The following is a 26502-nucleotide window of genomic DNA, read 5'->3' on the forward strand; positions in this document are numbered from 1 at the left end:
GCACTGCTTAGATTGCTCTATCATATAATGATGTACGACTTTTATAACTCCATGACTCCGCTACAGATTAATCACACTGGATAACATAAAGCACCAGCTACCTCGCTGTATTCCATAATGCCGCTGATTGGCTGGAACTTTCAATTGTGTGCATCTCTGGGGGTTGTAGTTTATAGCCGTGTTTTGAAAAGACATTTGGCGTTGACTAAGACTACAACTCCCAGAGACTCACACAAGTGAGTCTGAAGCAGTTCCAGCCAATCAGTGGCATTATGGAATACAGGGGGTTAGGTTGTGCTGTAGGTTATCCAGTGTTATAAAGTGTGATTGATCTGTAGAGGAGTCATGGAGTTATAAAAGTCATACATTCTATGATAGAGGTGCGCAGGCTGCAAACAATTCCCATTACATGTAAGTGATTCATATGGAAAGAATTGCCTCGGTTTTCACTGATTGTTTTCCCAGCGGATTATCGACGAAAACCGGGGTATCACTACTAATTTTTAGAAAAAGAAATCACTTAAAGCTTTTAAAATCTCATCCAGGGGTGAGGGCTGTGGTTCACAGATTTACCAAGGATTCAGCCGCTGATTCGAGGACTTTCGCGGGCAATTGTTCACTCGGTGCCGCTGGCTGTGCTATGGCAGAGCGGGAGGCGTCATGTTCAGACGTCCTGCCTGGATGGCCAGTCAGCATGCCGCTCACTCCAGCTCCTCTGCCTTCTCCTTTATGTGCTCGAGCTGAACTGCCCATCTGCCATGAGGGCGCAGCGCCTGTAAGACACGTGCCTGCATCTTCCAATATCATTGCCAGCATGGGCAAGTCCCTCTCCCTTCCTTTTCAGCCATGCAGAGGACCCTACCCAGGACTAACTCCTCTCTGACCCCAGCTAGGGGCGATAAATGGGACTGGAAAGCCCACATACGAGCATTACCTACTAAAACATTGATAGATGGCCCATTCCAGAGGTGTGAAGCTTCTCACAAGAGGGACATTTCTGCCGTACAACATGAAATACATTATGTGGGCCGGAGATTATTGACAGAAGAAACAAGAAAAAAATTATAGATACTATTGACTCCTATATAAAGGCCACACAAGATCAGGCTTCACAAATCTCTAACTTGTTTATGCATTTAGTCGACTTGGAGAATCACCATCGGAGGAATAATCTCTGCATCAGAGGCCTCAAGGAGAAGGTTGGGACTTCTCAGTTGGAGCCAAGGGCCTAAAAACCTTTTTAATAACCCTCTCCAGAGATCCCGACACGTCAACTGAACTTGATAGGAGTCCTCATACCCTTGGTCACAGGCCCTCTGGTCCCTTTCACCCTTGTTACATGGTCTGTCGCATTCATTTCTTCAAAGAAAAAGAGCTGCTATTCTGGAGACCCAGAGACTCCGAGGGATTGTCTTTCCAGGGATCTCCAGGATAGAAGGGAAATCATGAAAACAGGCTCTCCGGACTCTACATAACCTAAACTGGAAGCACCATGACTTAGTCTACAGTGCTTAGTTGATGACAGGTTTCCTTCAAGACTGAACTTAGATATATCACGTGCGAGTTAAAATGCATTGAATACACCAAAATTATGCGCTCAGTATATTTGAGATGTAAATTCAAAATTTACAAAAAATTAATATACCGTACTTGGGGATTTTTTCCACTTTTAATGCAACAGTTCGGAAGTTAAAAGATTTACACGAGTTTTCTGGCACAGAAAAGCTGCAAATTGTGGCGCATGCCATATTTGTGCTAAAATTAGTGATTTCCATTGCCATTTTTTTGAATGTGTCCAAAAGGTAGTTAGATGGGAGGCACAGTGACATCATCAATCCAACAGATTTACTAAAATTCAAGCCATAAATTGTCAAAAATTTATAGCACATACCTATACCCCCAGATATAGGTAAATGTGCTACATTTATTAAGAGGTATGCAACACTTTGTAAACACCAGTCTTTGTAAATCTTCTCCATTACCTGTAAAAGGCAATAAATGTATTAGTGTGGAAGTACTGCGCAGTATCCACCATCTCCCACCTTGTGCTTCAGTAATAATGAGCCATTTATTAACAAATACGCATACATTTCAAAAGGCTTCAAAATGAGAAAAACAAGAACTGTTTGCTGAACGAAAATCAATTTGGTTATTAGCAGAGAAAATTGTTAATAATCACAATGCTCTTTCAATGTCCCGGGGATGTACAGACACGAGTGTGCATCAGGTAGAAAATACATAAAATGTCCTTAAACCTATAGTTAGGGCCTATCATGGTGCAGACCAACGTAATATAGGAGGTGCTGACAAGCTGAGCAATAAAACTGAAAGAGAGTGTTATTTACAACTCAGAATTCATTTTTGGAAGAAAGCCACAAGAAGACATCGCTGCCAACGACAGATTACAAAGAGTAGACACGGAATTGTCAAAATGTGTTTACATGCCATCAGCGCTGATGCAATTAATGCTAATTTAACAACTATCCCATACGAAATGAACACATGTCACATAATAGATACTGATCACATCGATAAAATTTAAAGGAAAAAAGCCCTTTAAAGGTGCAACTGGCATAAAGCAGAGAGTGTCAAACTAGTGAGCAATGTGGTGTCCACTAAACAGTCCCCAATTAAGTGATATGGCCCGAGATCTTAGGCCTGCCTACAGTTCATCAAATTATCATGACAATTGCTGGTTTAAAGAGTCTGTTCGATGAAGCAAAACTAATGACAGGGCTAAGAAGGGGCAGCTTCTTAAAGGGGATTGTCCAATTTTTAAAAAAATAATGGCTGCCAATGCGTTAAAATAATAAAAGAAGCAGTACTCATCCGCCTTTCCGGATCCAGCCCCACAGCTCCTACGGTGCTCCCAATAGTCGTCCGGCTACCAACTGGACTAGTCAAGAGCCATTCTCCTTGTATGTTCTCAGCATGTGAGCTGTGGTGCCAAGAGAGAAGCAAGCGTCCGATGTGGCCTCTTATTGGATCTTTCCAACTCACCCAATGAACATGACAGCAGATATACATGCCCTTTTAGAGTACTGTACATTCACGCATCGCGAATACACTGTGGATTATCCTCTGCAGAATTCAGAGCAGAAAAATTGCAGCGAGGTGATGAAATTAACATATCACCCACATGATGCAGAGAAGATACACGGCCTTAATTGACCTGCAGCCTGGTTTTGTAAATCCGCAGCATGTCCATTTATGCCACGAATTTCATCTGCTGATTTCATCCCTCTAAATATGTGGGCTATAATATATATGCAGGTCTATCATGGATTCACCGTATAAACTCAAAAACGTCTGCTGCGGTAAGTCCACCCTGTGCGGCTATAGCCTAATTGTCTTCTTACCTGTCTCTCTGCAAACTGTAAGTGCACATCTTCCTTCCGTACATTCTTGATCATTACTGTAACAATGACCTGAGATTCAGTTTGGTACCAGTCATGTCTCCATGGAGAAATTAATAAAAAAAAGAGGATTAAAAAAAATAGTTAGCCAAAATTATAATTTAGAGCCGTTAACACGAAAGGAAAGTTCACAAACACTGAATTCATACAATATTGGCAACTTTCCATTTGTTCTTGTGCTATATATAGTAAAGGTACAACATACATACATACAGTTGATGCATTGAACAGTAAGCATATACTACTAATAATGCAAAAAAATATTACAAAATAATCATAATGTACCGTGTTCCCCCGATAATAAACCCTACCCCGATAATGAGCCCTAGCTACACTACACATAAAAAAAACCCAAAACATAAAACAATACTCACCTAGCAGCCGGTGTTCGGGTCCCTCGCACTGGGCTGTGGCGCTGCTGCAGGCTACTGTGTCCTCCTGCACGCTGACAGAGCAGTTCTTTCTGGTAGTGAGACTTGAATACCCCGCCTCCAGCAAGCTAATACTCTGACTGGTTAATTGAGCGTCGTGTCAGCCAATGAAAGCTGGCGCTCAATTAACCAATCACAGCCATTTAATGATGTCATTCAATGAATGGCTGTGATTGGTTAATCAAGCACCGGCTCTTATTGGCTGACATGGGGCTCAATTAACCAATTTAGAGCATTAGTTTGTTGGAGGCGGAGTATTCAAGCCCCGCTACCAGGAAGAACTGCTTTGTTGGTGTGCAGCAGCAAGCCTTCAACAACGACAGAGACCAGAGTGGGGGGCCTGAATGTCAGCTGCTAGGTAAGTATTATAAGACACCCCCCGAAAATAGGACACTGTGCCTCTTTTGCGGCAAAAATTAATATATAAGACAGTCTTCTTTTCGGGGAAACAGAGTACTACCGATACAATACGAATAGACTTGCCTCTTATTCAAATACACATTGGTCATGCTTAATGTATACTTGGGTACAAAAACATTTTGAAGGGGAGTCCATAAGGGTGACGGCAAGAACAATGGGTACATTCACGGTAAGTACATTTGACTGCATTTTAAAAAACTAAACCGATCTTCTTTAACATTCTTCCTAATGAAATCTATGGTCAGAGAATGGACTGATTGTAAATCCCAACTCACGGGATACTGATCCACTAAGACATTGGAAGCTGATCGGTCATGCACAGGCATCTACCCTAGTGCTGTACACTCGTCCTATTTACACTAAAGCCATTGGAGTAGGTGGGTAAGACATCGGAGCAAGACCACCACATATTGCAGTGTACCAATGCATACATCTGCAAAGCAGTTAGACTTCTACATTCTTTCATGTCTGGGAAACTAGATTTTGAAACTAAAACCAGGTAAACTGTGAAAATCACCCACCACATGTCAGATGTTCAGTGCAATCTGTTATTTATCATTATGGGATGTAAATACATGTTTTACGTTGCTTCTGTACTGCCATAGAATATAATAAGATAAGACTTGGAAAAAAAATGGACTGCTGTGCAGAAGCTGCCAGAGACTGGAGAATAAGTAGAACAATACTGCCGACCAGTGGCTAATGTCACATACTGCAGCTTCTAATTTAATTGTCCTGCAGGCATTTTGGCTTTACAGAAAGTGATTTTTGATTGGTTTGGTTTCTAAATGAAAGAGTAAAAAGGTAGGGGAAAAAAAATTACTTTTTTTTGGAGGCAGAATAAATGATCTGCATGTATAATGAATCCACAGCGCACTCAGCAAGGTATAACCAGTAGTAAGAGCGACACTTAGGTTAATACCACATCTGGTATGCTGTGTTCATTATTGGAGACTTCCTCGCCCAAGGAAAATACTGAAAAAGTAGAATGCATTCAAATACGGGTACAACAATGGTGTGGTGGAAGGTCTCAAAAACAAAAAAGTCATCAGGAGAGACTTAAAGAACTTAATTTGTATAGCCTGATGGTCAAGTAGGGAAAGGGGGGACACAACAGAAGCCTTTAACCCTTTCCAATCCAATTTTGGATTCAGGGTTTCCTAAAAGGCTTTCTCTTTTTACTGTTATACAACGGTGCCATCTGCTGGCTAAAGCCAGTGTGTGTGTGTGCCAGAGAGGCTCCGACAGCGGAGTGGCTGGCAATAGACGGTAAGAATACCCTGTCAGACGTCTTCTGACATTGGAGCTGTACAAGCTTCAATCGGAATGTAGGAAGACGTCAGACAGTGGATTGGAAAGGGTTACATTATGTTAAAGGTATAAATTAGCTTCCTAATAAAACACTTCCCTCCTGAACCTTAACAAGGGGGCACAATCTGGGATTAGTTGGGGGAAGAGCAGAAGCAACGTCAGGAAGTATTTTACTGAAAGAGTAGTAGATACTTGGAACAAACTTCTAGCAGATGTGGTTGGAAAATCAACAATAAATGTATTCAAGCATAGATCAGTGCTAAGAGAAATAAAAAGGAAGCAATACACAGGCAGATTAGATGGACCAGGGCGGCTCTTTATGCCATCAATTTCCTATGTTTCTATAATCACAGGGGCGGACAAGAAATACACAAAAACATAATATCTGAAGTATCCACAGAAAAAAAAAAAAACAATCTGACCACTCTAGCTTATTTATGAAAATGACATCTGTGAAGTATCTAGTTTGCACTTTTAATTTTTTTTTGAAAAAGTAAAAACTTTGATAAAAAATAGGCCAGTATTGTGCAAGGGAATAAACTGTACGGACCACTCATCATTGTGTGTGGTGGGCAGGCGTATGATCATATAGGGCTCTCACTGCAGCTGCATAGTAGCAAAAGTGCTAGAGGAAAAAGATTACGTGACTGGCTGAGGCCATCTCTTTAAGAATAGGGATAGTCTATGATTGAATCCCATACTAGAATGTTGAAAGGTTATTGATGCGTTAATTCACATGATACTTCTTGATTTAAAGTAGCACCGAATATTGTATCCTCAATTAAAGGTGATGTCTAGCTGAGAACGCTCATTACATAAATCCCCTTATAGAATTCTGAGTTGACAGTAGGGAGGGGGTCTTCTGTTTAGGATGCTCATCATTTGGCCAGTGTGAAGAGCAGTTACAAAGAGCACCTGTCACTCCAAAGGACCTGTCCCGTATAACACAGACAACCCAAACCTCAATTTGAGTGGGCACTGTGTAACGCCTAAACTTTCCTTCTGCTTGTGCCGCAGGGGAATTGAAGGCTTAGTTCCAGGTTTCAACACACATTGCTGTGAACTTCTGGGGGTCCCAGCAGGATCAGTTTATTGTCAAGGGACCAACAACTATGAATTATCCAGTGTGAAGAACCCTGTAAAATGATCACTAAACTTAACACACGCACAAAAAAAGAAATCACGCCGTCTGAAGCTTTCCATTGCTATGGAAAGCGCCGGCCCCCTGTCCACGAGCGGAGAATCCTTGCGATTCTCCTCTCGCGGCCGGCAATTCGCAGCATGCTGCAAATTGTCCCGATTCTCCGCGGTCAGCCTATCAGATTAGGCTGGCCACGGAGATTCGTCTGCAGCTCCTGCTCCCGGGCAGCGGCTCCCACAACGCCCGTGGACAGGGGGCCTAAGGGTTCCTTCACACGGGCACATGCTCATTTGTGCATGCCTCAACACAACATCTTTGCGCTGTGAACAAGTCTCTTCGTGGTCATGTCTTTTACGTATTTTACTGTACTTTTACCGCATGCGGGACACAACCTTGGCCTGATTTAACTAACTACCCACCCCCACTCAATCCACCTACCTGTTCCCCAATAGACTCTTTCTATGCAGGGCACCAATGGAGGCATTATTTGGACGCAGGCTTATCGCTAAAGAGAGGTAATAACTAGTTACATTTATACAGTCTCACAATCGGCCCCTTTGCAGGCAACTATAAGGCAGATGTGGCCCTTAGAGATTTCTTGCGGGTTTTTCTTTTTACATGTGTAACAAAATGCCGATAGATCGAAGTACACACGGTATAGTGTATGTCGGTCTGTGAATACATTGCAGGTTTCTGAATTTATTTTGCTCTGTGAAAGGCAATGACGTCTATAGGAGCTTCTCTGCAATTTGTACATCATTTTCCTACAGCACCATAATAGAAAAAATAATAATACCTGTATTGTGATGTCTTTTGGTTAGTGGACTGCTGTCAGGGAGAAAAAGTGCAGTGTTAACCATTAAAATGGCAGTAAATTGTAATCCAGTTCTTTAAAATAAACCAGCTCTGAACATATTAATTACACAACCTGCCAAACATAGTGTTGCTTGCTTCAATGAAAGAGGTATTCTGGGCAGAGAACACTGTTCCGATGACTATATTTCCAGAGCACTTCCTAATGTACTTGTATTTTGTTACCAGAGCACTTCTGTCAGAGGTTCTCCTACTGTGCCCTTCGGCCAGAAGTCCTGCAGCTGCTAATTCTCCTCAGCGTGTGCTCCCCGGGCTCTGTGCAGTCACATCTATACTCATCCATTCGGGACCTGCAGTCATGACCCAGAGGGGCCTCAGCGAGATATAATGTAGCATCCCAGATTATGGGGGGTGCAGACACTCCCCTCGCTGCGCGGCGCCTGGGGACCACACGCTGAGGGAAATTAGCAGCTAGAGGACTTCTGGCCAAGTGGTAAGAAAACATTTCACACAAGAACTCCGTTACAATATAACAAGTTAGTATAGAATATCCATTTAAGCAAACACTGGTTGGGATTATTGATGTAGCTGCAAGTGATGTCACCTTGACAGAAAGGCAAAATCCCCCCCTCCCCCCTCCCTAAAAAATGATTCTGGGTGGTTTCAAGATGCAACACATTGTTCAGTAGTGCTGGCCAATTGTATCATTTCTTCATAGAACTGGAGAGAGGCAGTGCTTTGTTAAAGGAGTTCTCCAGCTGTGAAGCAGATTTGCAAAAATTCATGATAATAAAGGAATTTGTATCAGGTTTATGCCATTGCCTCCTTATCCTGTCCTCCATTTCTGAAGTTTCCCCACATTGCTGTTTTCCAAGACGGCCACTGCATCCCTGCTAACATGCCACTTGAAATACATCTCCAACAACTTCCTGCTCTGTGCTTGCTTCCTGCGTGCGCCCCACTAAGCGCTGAATCTGGTCCAAAGAGCTGGAGAGAAAAAAAGCCGTCCCTGGTTGTTCTAACTGAGCGCGCCCGTCCTTTACCGCTGGAACACCTACAGGTCGTATCCAGGGCACACTGTGAACAACCACGTCTGGTTAGGAGGGAATGCTTTATACAGCCACAGACAAAATCCAAAGCGAACTTTAATAACATTTTACAATAACTTTGATCAACCAGGATACCCCTTTGACCCCCTTTGGACATGGCCTATTTTGGCGTTGAGGACCAAACAATTATTGGTAGATTTTCATCTCCATTTTTCAAAAGCCATAACTTTATTTTTTCGTACATAGACTATATTGTAAAACTTTTATTATTTTTTTTATGATAACAAGGAGAGAAAACACATCAATTCTGCTATAGATTTTTTGGCTCTTTTTTTAAAGCGTTAATCATGCAGCATAACTGACACACTACATTTTTTCTGCGGGTCGGTACGGTTACAACGATACCAAAATTCTTACTTTTTTAAGGTTTTTCCACTTTTCTGTAATAAAAGCCTTTTTTGGAAATCTTTTTTTTTTTCTAAATCGCTGCATTCAAAGTCCTATAACTTTTTTTATTTTTACATGGACAGAGCTCTGTGAGGGCTTATTTTTTGCTAGATGACCTGTAGTTTTTATTGATACGATTTTCGGGTACATAAGGTTTTTTTGATCACGTTTGTGTTTTTTTACATTTTTAATTTTTGTACATTTTTTATTTTATACCACCTATGTCCCTCTAAGGGACTTACACCATACCATTGGTGCTCGCTACGATAAGGCATTGCAGGACTTCTCTCCTGCAATGCCTTATCTCTTATACAGCAATCACAGGCTCTAGCAATACAGGACGTCCTATCTGGCGTCCTGTTGCCATAGCAACCAGTCGGGCTCTCTGTGATAACATCGCGAGAGCCGGCTGAAGACACAGAGGGAGCACGCTCCCTCTATGAACTCTTTCCCTGCCCCGATTTACTTAGATCGCGGCAGGGAAGGGGTTAACAGCAGGGAGGCGCATCTCCAATGCACCCCCGCTGTTGCAGCGGGAGGTCGGCTATTAATGTCATGATCTCGCGCTATCCCTATGACGTAAGGGTACATTATTTTGCGTGAAGTACCCCGCTCCCATGACGTACCCATACGTCATGGGGAAGGAAGGAGTTAAATATTGTCAAAATAGTGCAAGACACTAAAGCCGCCTGCAAACAGTTGGGTCAGATCCCGCATGCCGGATTCTAGTAGCTGAGTTCGACTCGGAGCCCGGAATCTTCTCCTCTGCTGCGAATATGCCAGCCAGAGAACTGGCAGCCACATACTCAGTCTAGAGGACACTGAGCCGTTGCAATGGCGATGATGCGGCCTCCTCTGCTGCGAATGTGCCGGCCGGCGCTCCGTTGCAGTTGAGGACGCTGGGGCGTCGCTATGGTGATGGCGCGGCTCTTGCGGCCATTCTGCAATGATGATTGCTGAATGGTTGCGGGACGGACGGCTTCCAGTGACTTCAATGGAAGCTGGCCGTGCGTAGCCCACACAAAATTGATTCCTCCCCCCGCAAGCAGAAAACCGCAATCGATTTCTGCTCATGGGCAAGAAATCGCATTTTCTCATAACATTCTATGGGCTGGATTTGCTGCAGAACCCACCAGCAAAAACGGCCAGTGTGCAGGAGGCCTAAATAAAAAGGAAAAAGAGCAACAAAAAAAGTTGATCTGTAGCCACAATCATGTATGCATGTCCTATTTTCAAGTACACAGAGTAATGCAAATAACTCTTACCCCCTCAGGACAGGATGAAGCTAGGAAAGAAGAAAATAAACATTGTTACACAAAACTAACAAAATGCACACCCCTATGTCCTTCTACTAGTCATAGCATCCAGTTTTAAAAGACTACTGAAATTCTAGCTCTAATTTTTAAAACAAAGTTTCACCTGAAACCTGTTTTTTGCAATATTGTGGATCCATAGAAGTTCAGAAACATCCAAGGTTAATTGGAAACATTATTACAAGTTATTACATGTACATCTCCAAAGCATACTTGGCTTATTTGCTTCAAATCACTATTGGTTCTTAACTAATAGCCCGGAGTACAAGTCAGTAATGGTCTGAGACACATAAGTGACGTACGCTTTGGAGACGCACATTTTCGGACTTTGAATAATGCTTCCAAATACATCTCGGAGGTTTTTAACATTTTTTACAGATACTAGAGGAACACTTTTCTCTACTTCTATTGCTTGTGCTAATAGCCTACATTTACTAAAACGTAAAAAGCTTTAAAAAGGGACTACATCACCAAAAAAAATTTTATTTTTATTAATAAAAGCCACATAAGATAAACATTTTCCTAATCTATTTTCATTTACTGTTTGCAGGATTTTTTATTCTGTTGTCTATACATGACTATGGGGGCTGCTATCTTTCCAGAGCTGCATTTAAACAGCACTTACAGCTTTCAGGGATCTGCTTTATAGCAGCTTCATGGGCCATTCACACAATGGACAGGAGGGGACCCACTGACTTGTATGGGGGACTGTCCTAGACGTGCTCTGTGACCTGTGCAGAGGTTATTGTGCAGGGAAGAGGAGGAGATAACTTAGGATCCACCAATCACAATAGATATAAGCTGTGACTACCTACATAGAGGTGTTACCTTCAGTGTAATCCTGCCTGTGATGTTAGTGAGATGACTGCTGCAAAGCTTTCTCTACAGAACGGAAACTAATCAGAGCATTAACAGGCTCTGTGGTCAGTTTGAAAAATGCAGAATTTTAGGGGGTTTTCTTTAAATATGGTCTAAAACGCAAAAAAAGGCGATTTATATAATAGGCCATTTTCTGATTACACATTCCCTTTAAAGTTTTGCATATCGGTTTCAATTCTATGTAGTTTTTTTTGTTTGTTTTTCTTATAGGATAACCAAAACCACGTCACAGTAACAAGCATCCGCTAAATGCCACCTAACAGGGACAGTTGATAATGCACTTTATTATTTTTTATTTTATTTTATTTTTTTTTTAGCAGTAATGCACTTTTTGTTAAAACAGGTTATATAAAGGGAAGTCAATAAAATATGGCATGCATTTCATATTTCTACCAGCCCTGCAATACTCCCTGAACACATTTTACATAAAATAGTAGTAACTAATGTGCAATTTCCGTTTGTCTAATCTTCCAACACAAAATAAGCCAGCTAATTTACACCCAAAAGGAAAATGAGGGGAAGGATTTAAGAGCCAAAAATTGTTACTCACTATTTAACGTTTCTTCACATTTTTTGATCCATGAAGAAAATGATGAAGCAGATGCTGAAAGGAAGAATTATTTAACCAGTTAGAAAAATCTGCTAAAGAATTAATACAGATATACGTAATATGAGGGGAGGGTCTCAATTGGTGCATTTAGGTGAAGTGGCGAGCGGCTACTAAGAGTTCCTCTTTCTGGAGGACCCAGCACATCAAATTAATTTACATGAGCACCATGTAGACCGTCAATAGATATGCAAAGTACAAAAATTGCATGAAAAGGAGATAAAGGGGTATTTAGGGTCTTGAGAAAAGAGCAGAAAGATAGAGAAAATAGAAAATAGAAGGGAAGTTACAGAGCGAGTAGGATACAGAAAACTCACAGAAAAGAAGACTATTCCCAGAGAAAAGAAAGTTAAAAAAAACACTAAGAAAAAAGGGTGTCTAACAAAACTAAACAAAAAAACTGGTACTAGAGGATGACATAGGACTGTGTGAGACAGATAGGACTCCTGACTAGATTCTCATACCTAGGAGATTAATGGGACAACACAGCTGGGGAGTTTACCCATTTGCTCCAAGTTTGACAGAATTTAGTTTTTTTTCCTATGTATGTATAGCTTTTTTTAAAGTGTAATGTAAGGTTATTTGATCTTATCCAGTACCATACCTCAGGAGGAGGAGAAGCCACCCAAAACCTAGCCACCGTTCTCACAGCATGGAATAGGGTTTCGTAAAGAAACATGCTTTAGATGGGGAAAAACCCCAAAACATTTCTATTTCTACAAATAACAGGCAAATAAAAGGCCACCACTGAGTCATAAGCGATTTGAACATCCACTTTTGGAATGCCCTCCCGGTCCACACAATCTTCCTTCAAGAAGGGAGAACATCTCTTAATACCTGTTGGAATGAAAGAACCCATTTCAAGTCTGTTTCATTCCTTTTTAATAAACTCATGAATATCTTTGTGGACTGCGAAAGTATATTTATGTCTTTCTACAAGACATCTTGAATGGTTTTAGGATTTTTTGGCTCATTGATATTAAGAGTGACTCTAATTGCCTTAATTCATCAATACCATCTGGGATTGCAGAGAAATGTCTTGTAGACATCAAGATTTTCACTTTCTTCAAATTCAGAGAAAATGTCACTCTCTTCAGAATCAGAGTAATTACCAAAACTACGTGTTCTACCAGAACTACTTGTTAACGGATACTGGAACAGAATAAGTAGACTGTATAGAATTTGGAGATCCCAAGGCAAAGTGAACTTCATCTCTAATCAATATTTAATATAGTCTCCAGATTCCTTGTTAATAACTTTTGCTACATACAATTTGCATCAAAATTTGGTATAAGATGGAAATTATTTTTCCATACACGAGGCCCATTTGTCAGTCTGGTTTTAGCAGAACCAGCCACATCCTTATTGCCCTAACAAAAGAGAACCGCAGGGTAAAGGATTAGTAAATCTACTTACAGACATAATTTGTATGATGCAACCAAAACGAGCACTTTACAATACCAGGGTCTGTAACTGGTTCTGGGTTGTCAGATGCTGGAGTGCTCATATCTTGATAACACTGCAGGCAAACTACATGTAGTCCAAAGTACAACTCCGACAGAGAGACTTTTCCTTCTACCTTCTGTTTTTTTGTCATACAAACTCCCGGTATACCTTTAATAGAGTGCTGCCGCGCCCCCTCAGCCGACGTCATGACACCCCCAAGTGACGCTCTGCATGACGAAGCCATGCCTACTCCCAGTATGAGGGCTAGTAAGCCATGCACCATAACATTAGCTGTGCCACTACTAGAGGGGGGTCTGTGTGCGCCCAAATCAAGAGTCAGGTGCACGCTTAGGAGGGGAACCAGGAGCGTGGCAGTGATGCCAGTTGCAGTACTCCTGCTGCCTTCGATCAGAAAACCCAAAAGGTAATCTTCATGGCCAGGAACTCCAGGAGCTCCCAGCACCTCTCTGGATACTAGTCTACCAACAGGACAGGAAAACCACCGAGGGAGGTGGGAAGGGTGGGTTTAAACCTCTCTGTTTTTTCTGTTCCATCAGGAGGAGGCAATCTCAGATGGGGAACATTCACTGAGCTTTTACATTTGCAAACCTGAATGATAAAAGGATATATACAGTCATAGTAAAACACTGCTGACCTTTTTTGCATTTTGACAATATAATAATCCTTACAGCTATTGCTTTGTGCAAATGGCTTTTTACTGCTGTAATTTATGATCATCAGTTGGGAATAAACCTGTATGAAACATCACCTGAATAGAGTGAAAGGCAGGCTATATATTGGGAATATTAGGATTATGATAGGTCACATATTAGCAGACGTATCAGACTGCATGACTAGCATTACCCAACCTTTTTCAACTTGCGGCATACCTCAGAAATAAAAAAATAAAATAAAATAATATTATATATACATACACAAACTCTCTCCATCCCACATACCACGAAACGCATTGGGGTCATCAGCAGGAGGGAGGTTGAGCCAACGCTGCCTATTACCTACAGTAGTTAGCTCCACTTGTCTCAAGGATCCTTATGCCCCGATGGGAGGAGGGCATTTACCTGAAGTTGTTGCAGCTGGCCCCTGAGAGTTTAGCAACTGCACTATGTAGCGGTGGGAACGAGCGGTGTGGCAGCCTTCGGGGCTTCTCACGGCTCACCAGTGTGCTGCGGCACCCCGGTTCAGAAGGCCTGCACTAGAGCATCTACTGAGATAATGGTTCACCTCATGCACTAACAAAAAGGGTCATCTCTACTCTAAAACACATTTTCACCACAGATCAGAGAACAAGACGACTGCAGAAAACAATGGTAAATCCTCCATGTACTTCTTATTACGGCACAAATATTCTCTTTAAGCAGGAAGATTAACCCTTTCCCTGCAGCCAGTGTTGGCCTTCCTGACTAGGCTCCATTTTTCAAATCGGACATGTGTCACTAAGTGTTAATAACTTTAGAATGTTTTTTCTTAGGCAAGTGATTAGTACTTTAATGTTAGTGGCGAATTTTGGTCAATGTGTTTTGTATTTATTTTAAAAAAAAAGAATTTTAAGTTTACAGAAAATTTTGAATAATTTTTTATTATGAGTTTTCAAAAGAAAAGGCAACTCTCTCTTTTTTCTCACACACAGTTGACTATGCGGTATAAATTATACATTATTTTTATTTGGTGGGTCATTAAAATTCCAAAGATAGCAAATTTATACATATTATATAATTTATTTTTTTTAAAGATTTTTCTACATTGGGATGATAAAACAATTTTTCATAGAAAATCATTTTTTTGTCTTACTGTATTCAGAGTGTCAAAACATTTATTTTTCCACCTACGGAGCTCTATTAAGGTTTGATTTTTACATGACGAGTTGACGTTTTCATGTAGTGTAGGGCATTATCGGTTTATCACTGACAGTACAGCGTGTTACTGTGAATGATGAACTGACACTCACAGGCCACCGTACATGGCAGTGGTCATGATCTGATCTCTGGCTGTTGTGGCAACCATTGGCACCGCGTGATCTCAGCGTGGAAATACTGATGGGGAGAAAGAGGGAGCCCTCACCAAACCCTCTAGTTGACACTGCCTGCATAGACAGCTGCAACTAAAGAGTTCAATCACTGGGACCGGAGCAAAGCTCCATCCTGTTGGTTATAGTGGGACCACAGCTGAGAGTTACAGCTGCGATCCCGCTCTGAATTCTGTGTGCTCAGCTTCAGGGCCTCCTGGTTATCAGCGCCGTATACAGCACAATGCAGGAATTACTAGCCCGCTGCGCCATACATGTATGGCGCGTGTCGGAAAGGGGTTGAACTCTCAATGCCACACTATGCTTTTATACATCGTGGGAGTACCATGGTACCAGGAAGTGTTTTTACATCCTGAGCTGTATTTAAAAGGGGTTCCCCTATATTCAAGTGATATTTTTAAAACACCCTTAATGAGCTGTTTATAAAATGTCCGCTAAAGCTGTGACAAAACCATCATGGGGCAGGTGAACGCATCTCTACATCAAAGATGGAATGGAAGCGGGGTGGGGGGTCTTAATGCAAAATTATTTATTCCTGTCTGGCTTAACATTCAGTCTAATAGGCAAGCATTGCCCCTACCAGCAGCCCTGTCCCCTTTTCCCCTCCAGTTTAGACATCCATTCACCCATCCTAGGAAGAGCTTCTTTTTTTTTATAAATGTCTTTATTGCACAGATCAGGTTACACAAATAGTAATGTCATAAATTGGTTAGAATCCTTTTTTTCTTTGTATGTATGTGTTAGTCCTAACCTGCTTTTTTTTTCTTTTTCTTTCACTTACTAAAAAAACATAACAAACTAAACTTTAAAACATATAATTGACATACATTAACTCAGACTCTCGATCTACTACGACCACCTATATTTTTGGTCTACTGACCTGTGTCTTGAGGATCTTCAAGTTTATGGAGGCCTCCCGCGTCCACGGCACAACTCATGTGTCACCCTAAACTGGCATCTCCCCAGCTGCCATCTGTTCCTGGAACCAGCAGGTGTAGCTAAAGCAGTCCCTCAGTTTATCTTTTACCCTTTGTGGTAGTTGTTGGATAAAGCTCTCCCAAGTTTCAAAGAAGGCTTGTACCTTTTTTTCCTTGAATAGTGATGTTTCTGCCCAGTCCATTTGGAATAGGAATGCTAGTTTGTCCAGGAACAATCTGAATGGGGGCCCTGTTGGCTGAATCCATGTTTGCAATATGGCTTTCTGTCCTGCTGCTGCTATGAAGTGTAGTAGTTTTCTTACGCCTCTTGTGCATTGGTATGTTTCTGGGTCTAGATATCCAAATATTGCCCATATCGGCTCTTGTGGGCAGAAATTCGTTAGGTGTGCTTTTGTATATTCTCCTATACGTGCCCAGAAGGCTTGTATTATGGGGCATGTCCACAAGCTGTGATATAGATTTGCATGAGGTCTCTGGCATTTAAAGCATTTTGAGGTGGTGTAGATTCCCATGTGGAATCCTCTACTTGGGGTTAAGTATGATCTGTGGACAATCTGCAGTCTCATTTCCAGAAACCTTGCCGATGGCAGGAATCTGTGTGCTGCGGTCAGGGACTTCATTATCAGTGAGGGTGTGAATTCCGGGTTGTCCACAGCCCATTTCCCCACCCCCGGTTCAATATCGTCTTCCTCTCTCATGTTTCGTATTGTTCTATACAGCTTGGAGATCATGCCCCTTGGCCCTGTTCTCCTGGTGGTCCATGTGTTCCTTGTCTGTTTCCAGTCATTTTCTCGGAATTTTGGTATAAGTTCTGTAATGTAGTGCCTAGCTTGTAGGTATGAGAATAGTGGGACTCTAAGTTCCGGGTATTTTTGTTTCATTTCGTCATATGTTAAGATCCGTCTTTCTCTTGTGTGTAGTAGTTTGTCTATTGAGTGTATTCCCTGGGTCTCCCATTCCGTGAAGGTGTTATGGGGTTTACCGTTTTGGAAGTCGGGGTTGTCTATTAATGATATGTGTGGTGATATTAGTGGTGAAGTTTGGCTGTCTTTACGCAATTTGTTCCACGTCTTCCAAGCTGTTAGTATCAGGGGATTCCTTTTGATCTTTTCTGGGAGTTCCGCATATGTGCGGTGTAGAATGTTCTGGAGTTTAACTGGGCCGGCCATTTCCTGTTCAAGGGGTTTGTTTGTCAAGTATGTCCTGGAGTGGATCCAGTCATGGATGATTCGTGCCTGTGCTGCTAAGTTGTAATCTCGAACGTTAGGTAAGTTGGTTCCTCCGTTCTCTCTGTGTTTGTGTAGTGTTTTAAACGCAATACGGGGTCTTTTCCCCCCCCATATAAATTTCCTGTATAGATAGTTAATTTTCTTTATATCTTTTAGTCTTAAGAGTATGGGCAACGTGTGTAATATATATAGTAAGCGTGGGAATTCTATCATTTTTATTAGACTAATCCTCCCCAGGAAGGAGATTGTAAAATTTTTCCATGTGTTCAAAGTTATTTCTAATTTTTTGATGTGGGGTTCTATATTCGCGTCGTATAGTTTGGAAGGGTTTCTTGTAATTTGTATTCCCAGGTATTGTATAGCTTTTTTTTCCCATCGGAATGGATATTGTGCTGCCCACGTAGGTTTAGCCGGGCCTCTAAGAAGTAAAGCTTCTGTTTTATCCAGGTTTATGGTGTAGCCTGATAATTTACCAATTCTCTCAATATTCCGTATTAAAGGTGTTAGTGTCTCCCTGGGGTTATTTACCACCAAAAGGATGTCGTCCGCAAATGCCTCTGTCTTTATCTTTGTGCTTCCGCAAATTGCCCCTGTGTATAATGTTGTGTGTGTTAGATGTCTAAGTAACGGGTCTATAGATAAATTAAACAGTAACGGTGAAAGTGGGCATCCCTGTCTGGCCCCTCTGAATAGGTCTATTTTGGGGGTGTTAAGTCCGTTAACTGTAAGGGTCGTGGTGGCATTTGTGTGCGTTGTATCTATGTAATTTACAAAGGTCTGTCCAAAGCTTCTTCTTTCTAGTAGCATATTCAAGAATGGCCAGGCCATCTTATCAAAAGCTTTCTCCGCGTCTAAACTTAGCAGCATCATCGTCTGGCTTTCGGGGTTCTGTGCTATAACCGTTGCCGCTATGGCGGCTCTGATGTTTTTTAGAGCACCTCGCCCTTGTGTGAAGCCTTTCTGTGCTGGATCTAGTATGGACGGAAGAATCCGCTGAAGCCTGTCTGCTAGGATCTTGGACAGAAATTTGTAATCGCAGTTCAACAGCGCTATTGGTCTATAAGACCTTGGGTCCGTTATATCTTTGTTTGGTTTTGGAAGTAGAATGGTTCTAGAGGACCCAAAGTCTTCTGTTTGTGTACCATTTATGTATATTGTATTGTAAAGTTGGGTCATTATTGGTACGATGTCGGTGGTTAGTATTTTATAGTATTCTGCCGAGAATCCATCGGGGCCCGGCGTTTTCCCCCCTACCGCCGTTGCTATTACCCTCCGTATCTCTTCTTCCTGTATGTCGGCATCTAGTAGTGACTTTTGTTCTTCAGTCAGTTTTGGTAGGTCTATGGAGTCTAGGAAGTTGTTTATATCCTGTGTGTTCGTTGGTTCTGCCCTGTATAAATCCTCGAAATATTCTTGTAATATTTGAGCCACCTCCTCGTGTTTTGTTGCTATGTTATCTCCGTTAATTTGCCTTAGGGTCAGTATTGGTTTATGAGGTTGTTTTTGTTTGGCAAGGTTCGCTAACAAACGTCCTGCCTTGTTTCCCCATCTGTAGAATTTGTTTTTTGTCAGCTGGGTTTGCCAGTGTGCGTGGGCATGTACGAACGTGTCTAGCAGGTGCTTTGCTGTAATAAAGGTTTGGTATGAATTATCATTATGGAGGTTCATGTGCTCTTTTTGTGCTATCAGGAGGGAGTGATGCAATGCCTCAAACTCCGTTTGAAATTTTTTCCTCCTGTGGGACTGGTAGCTTATTATATGGCCTCTCATTACTGCCTTGGATGCCTGCCAGAACAAATTTATGTTGTCTATATGTGTGCTGTTGTCATCTACATAATTGTTCCAGTTGATCTTCAGGTATGTCCTGAAGTCCTCCGATTCCCACAAATATGAGGGAAAGCGCCACGTTTTTGTCAGTTTTCGTGAGGTGATCAGTTGTAGTTTTATTGTTACTGGCGCATGATCGCTTAAGGCTATTGGGTGTATTACCGATTGATGGTGATATTGGAAAATGTTGTCTGAGATTAGGAAGAAGTCTATGCGTGAGAATGAGTGATGGGCATTGGAGCAGCATGTGTACTCCTTGTTGGTGGGGTTGAGGAGTCGCCATGGGTCACATACGCGTAGTTGTTCTTTTAGGGTTAATAGTGCGTGTGTAGTTGCTATTGTCTGGGTAGATGGTCCTGTTCTGTCCAGTGTTTCGTCTTGTGTACCGTTAAAGTCCCCTCCCATGATTATTCTGTCATTTGGGTATGGTTGTAGCTGCTCTATTAGTGCGGTGTAGAATGTTGATTGGTTTGTGTTGGGGGCGTAGATGTTTATCAGGGCATATGTTTGTTCATCCATGGTTATTCTTGTTATTAAGTATCTTCCCTGTGGGTCTGCTGTATTTTGTATTAGGAAGAGCTTCTTACAGGCTGTATGGCCAGTGGCCATTTTTTTGAATTTTTGGACTACCCCTTTAACTGTGTTATTTTAGGAAAATAAAAATATTTGACATGTATTCAGTAAAAAACTGTTTCCAACATTGTCGCTCTCCCGGCCACTAGTCTTCAGTGTCAGAAAGACAAAGAAAAACACTCCCAAAAATGCTTAGCCAAGTGAAAAACCTTTATTACCCCTCAGACTTTTCACACCAAGAGATAGTTGAGATTCTGAAAGCTTTTCTGCATACAGAATGGTACTGCTTGGAGAACCTAAAAGGCAACCATGGAGGGATTGAAGAGCTGGCTGTCAACACTAGGGAGGGATCTCTAGGGGTCTTTTCTTATGTCTTGTCGTTTATCCCTTACCCAATTAAGGAGTATAGTAGTCAATCTCAGTAGAATGGTGGCAGTCTGATTTTAATTCTACTTACCACTGTTTAAGGCTTCTAGACACTTGCCCAAAAGAAGACAATATACTTGTGACAAAGATTAGTTAGACAATTCCTCTTGAGACCTTCTTTGGGCTAAGTTTAATGAGAAGTAATTCCCCTATTAGGTTTCCCTCCAGGAAGATAGTAGCCCTAAAAGTAGAGCCAACGCTACACAGCGATAGCTTAAAACCAACATTACTAGCCTGAAAACAGCGGTCCACAATAGGTTTCCATATACACATCTATACTCACAATTTAATGTTTGGCCTTGTTTAAATGTGTCTTTTGCTGCAGAGTAGTTCTTTAAGTGGAATTCGGCCTCCCTGTAAGAAGAGGAGTTTAAACAATTAGATTATAATTATCATATCTATAAAAAGTTAAGTGCAAACCATTCAACATTCAATTGAAAATATTTAATAAAGAGCATCACTGATAAATGGGATTCCCCTAATATTACCGTATATACCGGCGTATAAGACGACTTTTGAACCCCGAAAAATCTGCTCTGCAGTCGGGGGTCGTCTTATGCGCCGGTAATACAAAAAAAAAAAAGTGTAAAAAAAAAAAATTTATTACTCACCTCCCACGGCGTTCTGTCGCGCTCCGGCAGGATGTCGCTCGCTCCGGCAGGCTGTCGCTCGCTCCTCGTCCCCGGCGCAGCATAGCTTTCTGAATGCGGGGCTTGAAATCCCCGCTTCCAGAAAGCTAATACACACGCCGGCAGCCATGACAGCATTGAATGGCTGTGATTGGCTAAAGCACACGTGGCTTCAGCCAATCACACTATTCAATGACATCATTGAATGGCTGTGATTGGCTGAAGGCGCACGTGTTAGCAATCACACCCATTCAATGATGTCATTGAATAGTGTGATTGGCTGAAGCCACGTGTGCTTTAGCCAATCACAGCCATTCAATGATGTCATGGCTGCCGGCGTGTGTATTAGCTTTCTGGAAGCGGGGATTTCAAGCCCCGCATTCAGAAAGCTATGCTGCGCCGGGGACGAGGAGCGAGCGACAGCCTGCCGGAGCGAGCGACATCCTGCCGGAGCGAGCGACATCCTGCCGGAGCGCGACAGAACGCCGTGGGAGGTGAGTAATGAATTTTTTTTTTTCTCCACTGTATACCGGCGTATAAGGTGACAGTTGGGGGGTCGTCTTATACGCCCCGTCGCCTTATACGCCGGTATATACGGTAATCATTACAAGGAGTTCCCTGGGACATAAAAAAAAAGGTTATACGGCCTTAAAATAAAGTAAAATTGAATATTCACCTATCCCTGTCCAGCGCTGCAGCCCCGATGCCCACACCCCAGAACCCCAAGGAAGCGGCGGGCAGTCATATGCCATTCATTGTACTCACAGGCTTCAGTGGTGATTCTACTATGGCCTGTGAAGACTGAGTGGCTGAGCGGTCACGTGCACAATGAAGAGCGGATTCTCCCGGGATCTGTGAAGCGGGCAGCTGTGCTGTACAGGGGGCCGCGGGAACAGGGTCGATTTCAAATTTTTTTTTATTTTAAGAGCCATATAACCTTTTTTTGTTACCCCTTTAAAAATACACAATACCGCTGTTGCAATAAGTTAAAATAAGTTATTTCTCAAATGAAGATCTGTATTACGTACAGTGCCGACCACGTAGGATTGTCAGGCTATACAGAACGAAAGGCCCGTTTTGAAATAGGAACATATGAGCTGGTTTACTCCCTATTAAACCAATCCAAAAGTCACCTACACGTACCCAAGACACCCTCAGCCACCTGCCCTAGACTAGAAATTCTTACGTTACCCATGTAAATAAAATGTTTCCCACTTGAGAGAAGATGTTTCCACTGGGTGTTGTTGAAGGAGGGCAAATTACCGATTTCAGGGTTAACCCCGAAATATAAATGCTTGAAGAACATGTCAAAACTGCTGGAGATCTCACATTTGCAATTACATGGATTTTGGGCATACCCACAGTGAACATGCCAGGGTTAACCCTGCACTAATGGGAATACAGAGAGACTTGCCCCAACCAATGAAAACACTGTTCTAAAGAGATGTGAATAACATGTAATGGATATTCACACCATGTAAGCTCCTGCATCCTATATATGCAAGATTACAGCAGCATGCTGGTCATGACATAGGCAGACACATTAATCACACACTACTAGGAATGGTGGGCAGAAAAAGCAGCAGGCTCTCTGCTCAGAAGTGACCGGCAGACACGTCTCCCTTCATTTGCATAAAGCTTGGGAAATGGTAACGAGGACTTCCTGAAAAGGAACGATATTTTTATGTCTCAGGGCCCTTTAACACAGAATAATTATCGAATTATTAGTGAATATGAACGATAATCTCCAGTATAAGTGCTGTAAGCGACTGAAGGATGAATAATAATACATTCACTTCTAGTTCGTCGTCCTGTTTTTGCAAGCATAAAATCAGACAAGAATCGGGCTGTGCAAATAGGCAATCGTTCATCCACAAATAGTTGTCAGTTTACTGTGAGTGGAAGTGATCTCTGGCCGCTCACTTAAAGGGGTTTTGTCATTAAAAAAAAATCCTATACTCACTTATTTCTTCCCCGTCAGTCTCCTTACCGCATTTTCTCCTGGCTGAGCTTTTGCAGTGCCCCAGGATCAGCTCATCGCACGTCGGCTGGCTCATTATGAAGCTAGTATTCCTCATATTCTTTTCCAGCCGGGTCAGTGAAGGTCATGTCCCTGTGCCGTAGCATTCACTGCCTAGGAAGGAGTTCTAATCTATTGACGAGACAGCTGGCATGAGCAGTCTCTGAAGTAAATCGGCACTCCCCCTGCTGGCCTGTGAACTAGGACGTAACATATATTGGCTGACAGGAAGGTGACTGCCGGCAATGTACGTAACCTTACAGGAAACAGAGGAATCAGCCAGCTGGAGGTGAAGTGACCCCCTGTACTGCAGGAGACGGGAGAAGATAAGTGAAGTGAAGATCTGGTAAGTAGAATGACAGAGGAGCAATAGGTGAGTATAGAATGTTTTTTTTAATGGCAGAACACCTTTAACCTTGGATGTGGAGCCTCACAGACACCTCCCCATTGTAGTTTTTCGACTGAATTAAGACCGAACACTTCCTATAGTTCTTTATTATGTAACATTACTAAAATATATAAAATAAAAAGTTGATTTCTACGTTTTTTAATTATTTATAACCCGAAAATTAATGAAGAAAACAAGTTATTGTAAACATCCAGTTCATTATTGTGAAAATAAATCAACCACAAAGCATAGGAGATTGTGAGACCCCACGACCACGGAAGTGTAACAAATCAATCACGTCCACAGCTGAAGGATAAAGGGAATCCATTACGTCCCCACAGCACTATAAAACTAAGTTACGGTGCCGTTAGGGGACGCAACGGGAAGCTGGGCGACTTATTTTCTATACTGAAACGTTATCACAGCTCAAGATTGTGCAAAGCACCAAAAATCCAACTCTTTATACAGTGCCATGCATATGCTCTCCATAGACTTACATGCACATGACACTGTAAGGAGATGGATTTTCAGTGATGTGGGCGGACTTCAGGCGCGGGCACTGTGGGAACCAGAAAGCGGGCGAGTATAGGAAATACCTCACCCAGCTCCCTGTTGCGTTAGCATCAATAATAGTTAAAAACTGTGTGAAAGCACAGAAAAGATAATCGCTGGGACGACTTCGGTCACCATCACACATGGCGCCAGCCAACTGCCTCGATTTTTATTGGCGTTTTGGAACGCAATGCTTTTTAACGCATCCCATCCTTGTAATGGGTGAGGAGTTGTAATAATAAGCGACAAAATCAAGCGGGCAGCTCTCGAAAATCGCAACATTTTATAGTGCCGTGGGGACGTGACGGATTCCTTTTAACCTTCAACTGCAGACGTGATTTATTACACTTCAGTGGACGCGGGGTCTCACGGTCGCCTATACTTTGTAGTTGACTTTTTTTTTAGCAATAATAGACTGGCTGTTCGAGGGCAGGTCTGCGAGGTCCAATTGAAATCAATGGGAGCGTTGTACCGCAATTACAGTGTTCAAAAGGTTGCTGTAAAATGCGTATGCGCGGGAGTGGCCTTAGGAGTAAGTATGGGTTTGATCGAGTTACATGAGCAGCCAGCCAAGGTCGATGCCTTGCTTACAACCAGTGACAGACTACGTCTTCCAGGAGGGATTCAAGGCACCTACTCTACGTAGTATACCTTAGGGTAATACGTATACTCTGATGTCAGAACATGGGGAATATTTATGTACATATATGATTTACACACAGTTACATTTTTGTGTATTGTAATAGACATAAATACAAGCTTTTTTTTTTATTCTTCTCTCCTTTAGCAGATAATACAAATAAACGTGTCAGATTATGCTTCCCTCTTGCAGAAATCCATCCCCGCTTGTTTGACAAGATTATCATGAAACATAATTTTAAAAGAGGACATCTGAGCCCCGTGTAGATTGCTACAAGAACATGTGGGGCACAGAAAGGGCACTTTGAAGAAGATTACATGCTCTGCTAATACAATGACATCATGCAAATCAGAAAACCTCTAAGAGAGGAAACAACTTTCAAATTGCAGTTGCCATGGTAACAAAGTAATCCAGCGAAAGAGTGAAGCAGAATGTAAAAATGTCTCTGATTTAAGCAAAGTGGGGGGGCTTCACATCAAATGCACTCATTAAACATATCAACGCTTTTCTGATCTGCACATTTCCTTGTGCTTGCTGCCTGTAGCAAAGAACATAATCAGAACATCCATTTTCCAGGGGACGGAGACGGCTGGCAATACTATAGCTCGGGACTGAAGGGGAAAAAAAGGAAACTATAGTTTACATTACAGCTTCCCCAGATACAGTAAGACGAGCCGTCATTCATACACGGGGTGTAAACTGTTCACTGCAGTTGCAAAGTTGTGGGTTTTTGTGTAATAACGGAGCTTTGTATAATTGACGGTCAACATGTCTCATTTGCTCATTGGTATTCCTAGTCTTTTCATAGGACAACTTCATCCATATTAGAGCAGCACTGATGAATATCCAATTTAACGCTGTATGGCCAGAGGTTTGCAGACAGTAATAAATGTAATTGGAAACTAGTAGTGACACCTACCCCTTCCTCAGGAAAGCGTTGGCATTGTTAGGCTGGAGCTCCAGGGACCTCTTCGCATCCAAAACAGCATCTGCATTAAACCAAAGCATTGAGAATTCAAACACATTCCTGAATTACACTGGGAAGCCTCGCTCACCGCAAACTATATCTGCAATGGTACGTGAACACATGCAGGTGCAAACCAACTTAACCCTTACAAAATCTTCAATCCTGATATGATGGATTTCCCAGAAGGGCCTGTGCAGCGGCTTACGATTCTCAGAAGGATATGCTATAATAGTGGGCACAGTGTGATAACATGACATTATCAAGACTAAAGGCAATGTGTGTTATAGCAAAAAGCAAAGAACTGTATCGTAATGCTTGTCTATCACAGTCGCAGAGGGAAGATACAGTTTAAAACCATACAATAAAATCAACACGGCGATCATATATACAGCTGCTCTGTATGAATGCGTGCGGGGATAATTAGTGGGACAGCTATATTGGGTGCCCCTACAAAAGCTGCTCTGCCATAAAAGAAGGCAGAAGCTGTATAGATGGCAAGTGACATTTGATGAGCCCTGGCATAGGTGCCCAGGAGCTTCAACCTAGCTTTTGGATGTAATTGGGGTCAGGAACTCTGCTACTAGCAACAGTAGGGACAGACTGCACGAAGCAGATAGCGGGATGGAAGACTGCTAACATCCATCAATTACACAGGCGCCCATGCAAATGGGAAGGTGGAACAATACCTCTGAATTGGAAGGCAGCATTCCTGCAAGTCAATGTCAGACTTTTTAATGAAACCTTGTAACAATGACTGGGAATTGTAAGCCAAAGCCAGAAGAACCATGCACAGGCAGCTGTTTTGGGGTGACTGCTCCTCATCTGTGTGCAGCAGGTTGCTGGCTTGGGTGAGAAGACTATAGGTGCGAGTCAGGAAGGAGATCATTTCTCCTTATGGAGAGTACCTAGAAGGTGTGAGGAGACTTATAATGCCACCCAGACCTCCACGTAATACAAAACATCAGCAAAAGTCAGCAGTAGCCAAAAAGAAAAGGC

General features: G+C 42.2%; 1 protein-coding gene across 2 annotated transcripts in view; it reads right to left on the reverse strand.

The window, feature by feature from the left end:
* The window catches only part of SUGT1 (SGT1 homolog, MIS12 kinetochore complex assembly cochaperone), an 88322-nt gene that overhangs the window by 39595 nt on the left and 22225 nt on the right, over nt 1–26502 (reverse strand). The window contains exons 5-10 of one of the 2 annotated variants that reach the window (XM_066581474.1): nt 25459–25528; nt 20594–20664; nt 11771–11824; nt 10294–10313; nt 7516–7544; nt 3360–3456 (exon numbers count right to left, since the gene is read on the reverse strand). In XM_066581474.1, the coding sequence (XP_066437571.1) occupies nt 3360–3456; nt 7516–7544; nt 10294–10313; nt 11771–11824; nt 20594–20664; nt 25459–25528 (341 nt within the window). Of the gene's footprint in view, nt 1–3359; nt 3457–7515; nt 7548–10293; nt 10314–11770; nt 11825–20593; nt 20665–25458; nt 25529–26502 lie in introns of both variants that reach the window. The other variant, XM_066581465.1, reaches the window with a different exon arrangement.

Source organism: Eleutherodactylus coqui, chromosome 1 (genome assembly GCF_035609145.1).
Source record: "Eleutherodactylus coqui strain aEleCoq1 chromosome 1, aEleCoq1.hap1, whole genome shotgun sequence".
NCBI lineage: Eukaryota > Metazoa > Chordata > Amphibia > Anura > Eleutherodactylidae > Eleutherodactylus > Eleutherodactylus coqui.